The sequence below is a fragment of the Vigna radiata genome, chromosome 8 (genome assembly GCF_000741045.1).
Source record: "Vigna radiata var. radiata cultivar VC1973A chromosome 8, Vradiata_ver6, whole genome shotgun sequence".
Lineage (NCBI taxonomy): Eukaryota > Viridiplantae > Streptophyta > Magnoliopsida > Fabales > Fabaceae > Vigna > Vigna radiata.
In genome coordinates, this window is record NC_028358.1 from 2,402,726 (window position 1) to 2,408,435 (window position 5,710).

Consider the following 5,710-nt stretch of genomic DNA (forward strand, 5'->3'; position numbering starts at 1 on the left):
CATATATTCTTTTTCACTGGTCTATGATTTTTTTGAAAGAGATGATAATCGAACTTATAAATGAAGAAGTTTCTGGATGAGATATTAGAATGGGAGATACATGAAAAAAATGAAGATGAATTAAGAAAAATAAGACAGAAAAGAGAAAGAGGTAAAAGGGTGGACCATAGTCTCTGACATTATTAAAGAATTTGTCTTTGAAATTTTGGAATGTTGACTTGACGCTAGTAAAGAGCGTATTCCGCTGATATATTAGATTCTTATCTACTCAAAGATGTCTATAGTCTTATATTTTAATTTGATATTCTTAACCATTGAACAAATTATGTTAACAAGGTTTTGTTCCAACGATCTCCAACTTATCTTTTAAGCATTGATTCATCCTCTCTAATTACCCATTTGTTTCTGGATGATAAAATAAATTGATGATAAAGTTGCTGTATATTTATTCGATTTTAACTTATAGAAACGGTTCTTTTAAAATACGAGAAAAAATAGGAAGAGAGACATGAAAATAAAGAAAAAAATACCATAAAAAAAGATGGACCTTAGACCATACTTCCCGGTGAAATTAATGTAGTTTTGTTGATGTAGGTATGACCGTCTAGCTAGTTATTGGAGAAATGGTCTAGGAGAGGAATATGCTAGAGTCTGAATTAACCAAATCTAGTTAAAAGGTAAAGTAGTGTTTATTGAGTATTTAAATATGATTAAGTTTATATAAACTATAAGATCATCTCGAAAGTATTAGATAAAGAAATAAATAATTATATTTATTACAAATGTAAGATTTTATTGGATTAATTGACAGGTATAACGTTTGGAAAATAATAAGAAATTAAAAAATATATATAAATTAATGTTTTGATTGTGATTCGAAATCCTATACCCGAAACAAAACAAATAGTTAAATGAACCTGTGTTTTATTAAATAACTTTCATTTAGATATGTGACGACCCTCAGATCTTAAAAACTCAGTTTTCATGTGCTAACCACTCCATATTTCTTTCCGTTCCAACTAGTTACACTTTTTTTCATCAATAATATACATGCACATAAATAATACACAAATTGATCCACTTTTTTTTTCAGACTAATAAGATTTATTTTTTGTTTATCTAATTTCATATTATATATTATATATTACAAATCTCAAATCAATTAAAAATAAAATAAATTTATGATATACAAATACATGTAACCTTTATAAGTAAATTGAATTCTAACATGTTATAATAGAGACCTCTTCTTTATTGAGAAAAAAAAAACACAAATACCAGCGTCTCACAAATTCGATTTTCGAAAAATTGAAGTCTGAATAAAGTTTTATTAACAATGAACCAAACTGAGGTGAGAATTGGATTAAGATTGAAATAGTAAAAGTAATACCTGTAGTTGATTTAACATGACTTACAGTTGAGTTGAGATAGTCTTGATCAGATTAGGTTTGATTCGAATTAGAACTCATATAATCCTAGTCTAATTCAACTGAATGTGGATGGATTTAACTTAGATGGAGTGGACCTCATTCTGACTCAATTGAACTTAGTTTTGGAGTGACTTGACTCAACACGATTGTGTTGCGGTTGAGTCGGATTAACCTGACTTGAGATTGTCTTGATCATGTTAAGTTGAAACTGCTTTTGGCATAAAGTGCGACACAAATGAACGTAAATTTGTCTTGACTTGATTCAACGTGGAAAGTGTTGACTTGGCTCGTGCGCTTTTACCAACACGACTCAACCTTGGTTGGTGTTGATTCAACTTAATCAAGAATTTGGCTAACTCGACTTGACATGAGTTTAGACTAACTCGATTAAAATTAGGTTATTGCCAACATGACTTGACTTGAACTTAAGTTGATTTGGCTCAAGTTGGACTCAAACGAACTTGTTTGATTGAGTTTAGGCTAACTCGACTTGATCGAGGTTGGAGCCTACTTGGTGCAATTTGGATCCAATCCAACTCAATTCAACTTGAGCTCAAGTTAAGTTGATTTCACATTGACCTATGTTAACTCAATTTAATATTACATAAATTTTACTTAATGTTATCTTATTTAAGCAGGACTTAATTTAACATTTCATAACTTGAAAATAATAGTATTTAATGAAAATTTATAAAATGTATTACAAATATAAAATATAAACATTTTGAAGAACTTTGAAAAAAAAATAACACCAACTAAGATCAATTACAAAATATTAATATTAATATTTTTAAGTTTAACAATTATTTAATATTTATTTGTTTTTTATTTTGGGAGTAATTAAAATATTTTATTTAACAAAGACAATTAAAATTAACTAAACTTAAATTACCTTATTCAAATAAATCACTTGAAAAATAAAATAATTTGAAATGAGATATTTCAAATTGAATGTATTTGAATTTGATACACTACTAACTTACTAAGTCAACATAGCCGACCCACATGTTTTTTTCTAAGTGGATGCTGTGTTTATTCAGGAATTTTTTGTTGTACAAAAACAATGGCTAAATGTGAATATTATTTTTGGGTAATGGATTTATCCATAGTTTAAAGGGTTTATCGAAAATCAGAAATTGCATATCTTGAACAATTACATACTTCCAAACAACAACACAACTTGGCAAGGAAATTTATCTACATACTTTTCTTCTGTAGTTTTAAGATGGCATACTCAGGGTGAACACATTGGTCAGGATCAAATTTAGGCCTAATATAATTTAAATTTTATATTTTAAAATTTATATTTAACCATTTAATTTATCAGCTTAATTAATGGTTTGAGTTGCGGGTTAATTGTATTAAATTGTTTTAGATTAAATTTATACTAAATTTTATTTTTTAATAAAAAATATTATTTTTATTTTGAATAAATAATATAAATACGATAAATCTTTAACAAAAAAAAATGACTTGTATAATTTTAATAATGATTATTATAATGATATATGATTTTATATAAATCACTATTAAAATAATAGTTCTCAATTTGTTTGGACCTTCGCAGTGGTCATAACTTTTGTAATTTTTGTTTAATTTGGTCTTTTTGTTTGATATCGTTTAAGTCGGTAACTATATAATGTCCACCTGAGCTATCAGTGAATGGCGTGGTTACCACATTATCTCATCTTCTTCCCAACATTCTCGCCTCTATCACGGTTGCATCACAGATCACTAAACTCTCCCTTCCCACCACTACACCGTTGCAACACACTGTCTTCTTCCTCGTACAACTACTGCGAGATGACCAACATCTTCTTCGAGCAAGCCACAAATCACAGATATGTAATCTCAGGAGAAACATGCGAAAAAAAATCCTAAATTGTGCACCAAACCGCAATAACCTCCATGGTCAGCCAATCAAACCAAACGCCACCAATAATGCAACCACGGACCACCACAAAATCCTCTTTTAGTTATCACTTCCTCAAACCACCAACAAAAGTCACAGCAAAACCCAAACAACCCATTTTGTGCCTCTTCCACACAAAGTTTTATTGCAAGTTCAAACCTGCAAATCAGTGAAATAACCAATTGTAAATGAAACCCAACATCTCCACCACCACAAATTGAATCAACTATGACGAAACCCAACTTGTGAATCATCATCACGATCAATCATGGAAGTATCAAGAACCTTGAAACCTTCACATCAACCACTTGTAAATGCAATCCCCAAATGGAATTAGAGAATTCGAACCAAATCACAACAATGAGAACTCTACCTTCACACAATTATGAAAAGTCGGAAGTCAAATCACGAACTAAAAACCCTAATCGCATCACAACCATAAATAACACGTTAGCAAAAAAAAAGTCACTCATTAGTAGTAACTCAAGTGGACATTGTGTCCTTAACTATTTAGACGTCTTTGTAAAAAAAAAAAAATGATCAATTGAATAAAAATTACACAAATTAGAATAATTTTAAATGCTAAGAAAAATAAAAAACTACTTCAAATAGAATTGACGAAAATAGAAAAAAAAATAATATTAAACTTTTATAAAATATATAAATTTATAAATATTAAAATATAAATTCGAGTTGAGTTAAGTCGGATATCTATAAAATTCTCATTCACTGATAACTCGACTGCAGTTATTCATTTTGCTCAATTTTATTTATCCAATATTATTAGTTTATACAATCCAACCCAATCATATATTCAAAATTATTTATATTTAATTTTATAATTATGATAATAATAATAACAATAATTTTACTATCAATTATTATTATAAGAAAAAGTGAACACATGTTAAAAAATGTGTTTTCACGTGCCATAGATATTTTAAGTATAGCAATACTACACTTGTGTGTGCATATATATATATATATATATATATATATATATATATATATATATATATATATAATTTTAATTACAACAAGTACAGGTTTTTTTTTTCGACAATATATACCAACGTTAATCTATTTAGACATTATATTTTAATATTTATACAATTTTAACTTTCAAATATAATTTTACGAAAAATTTTTACATTCAAATGTAACAATAATTAATAAATATCTTTATGAAGTTAAAAAAAAAAACTCGACTAGTTTGGCTTAAATCCAATTACATTAGCTACCATACCTTAGGTTCATATTGGTTCGGTTTGGATCCGATGATTTGGAACCCGAACCCGGAATATATTACCTTGTATTCGAATCCATTCCAACCTCTTTGCCAACTCTTCCTCCCACACCAGCTAAGAGCAATGGCGGACCAACTCCAACTGAACCCTAACTCGGTGACCGGAATCACTGAGTCTTCGGCGCCCTCCGATGATGAAGAACCCTCTCTCAGCTCCCACACTCTCGCCGCTCTCAAAGAATTCCTCGCCGAGCAGCAGCATCACTCCGATGCCGGAGGAGGGTCCGAGGTTTCTCTCGTATCCGAGAATTGGAATTTGAGCCAGTTCTGGTACACTCCAGAAACAGCGAAAACCGTGGCCAAGGAAGTTCTCACTCTCTGCAGTGGCGTCCACACTCGCGTTGCCTGCATTGCTTGCCCTACTCTCTATGTNTATCTCAAGGTTTGTTGCTGCTCCTCTGCTATTGTAATTTGATTTTTATTTTTCTTTTAATTAGTAAATGTATTTATCTTTTTGTTTGAGTGAGAGTGGTTGGGATTACTGTTCACGATTTTGGTATGAAATTTTCNTGATGGTTGAAAAGTTATNGAGCATCGTCTTACTTGGATTATGTATGAAATTTGCTCAGATCAAGTTTAGTTGGTTCCAGTTGAAATTAACTTAGATTCTTTAAGCTTGATATCATGATCGAGTTTGATTGTTGTGTGAAAANAAAAAATATGACTGAAGGAAGGAAGACTCTTCTGGAGATAGTCAGTGAGATTTTTTCGAGAAGATTACTCATGTGCCAAGTCTGGATATTTTGAAACAATAATATGATTACCCAAAAAATTGTATGAAGTTTGTTGTGGTCTTGGCTTAATTTGTAATACAAAGTCAGTGCAGACAATGTTTACAATTTCAAATCCTTATAGGTGAAAGTAGTTTATTTAGAATGCATTAAATCATGTATAGCTATTTATCATAAATTTGTGAACTTTTATGATAATTATTTAATAAGTAATTCACTTGATGTTTTCTAATTTGTTGACAGAGTACAAATCTTTACACTAACATTCTATGAAAATTAAGCTCATTTGAGAAAGGTAAAGAGATGTAGTAGGCCTCATTTTCAGCAATTA

General features: G+C 29.8%; 1 protein-coding gene across 5 annotated transcripts in view; it reads left to right on the top strand.

Moving 5' to 3' along the window:
• Positions 1-4,648: 4,648 nt before the first annotated feature.
• LOC106771540 (EEF1A lysine methyltransferase 1-like) overlaps positions 4,649-5,710 on the top strand; it is a 2,822-nt gene continuing 1,760 nt past the window's right edge. For 2 of the 5 annotated variants that reach the window (XM_022785517.1, XM_022785516.1), the window contains exon 1: positions 4,651-5,030. In XM_022785517.1, coding sequence (XP_022641238.1) covers positions 4,713-5,030 — 318 coding nt within the window. In that variant the 5' untranslated portion in view covers positions 4,651-4,712. Of the gene's footprint in view, positions 5,031-5,622; positions 5,675-5,710 lie in introns of all 5 variants that reach the window. The other 3 variants (XM_022785515.1, XM_014657535.2, XM_022785514.1) reach the window with 3 other exon arrangements.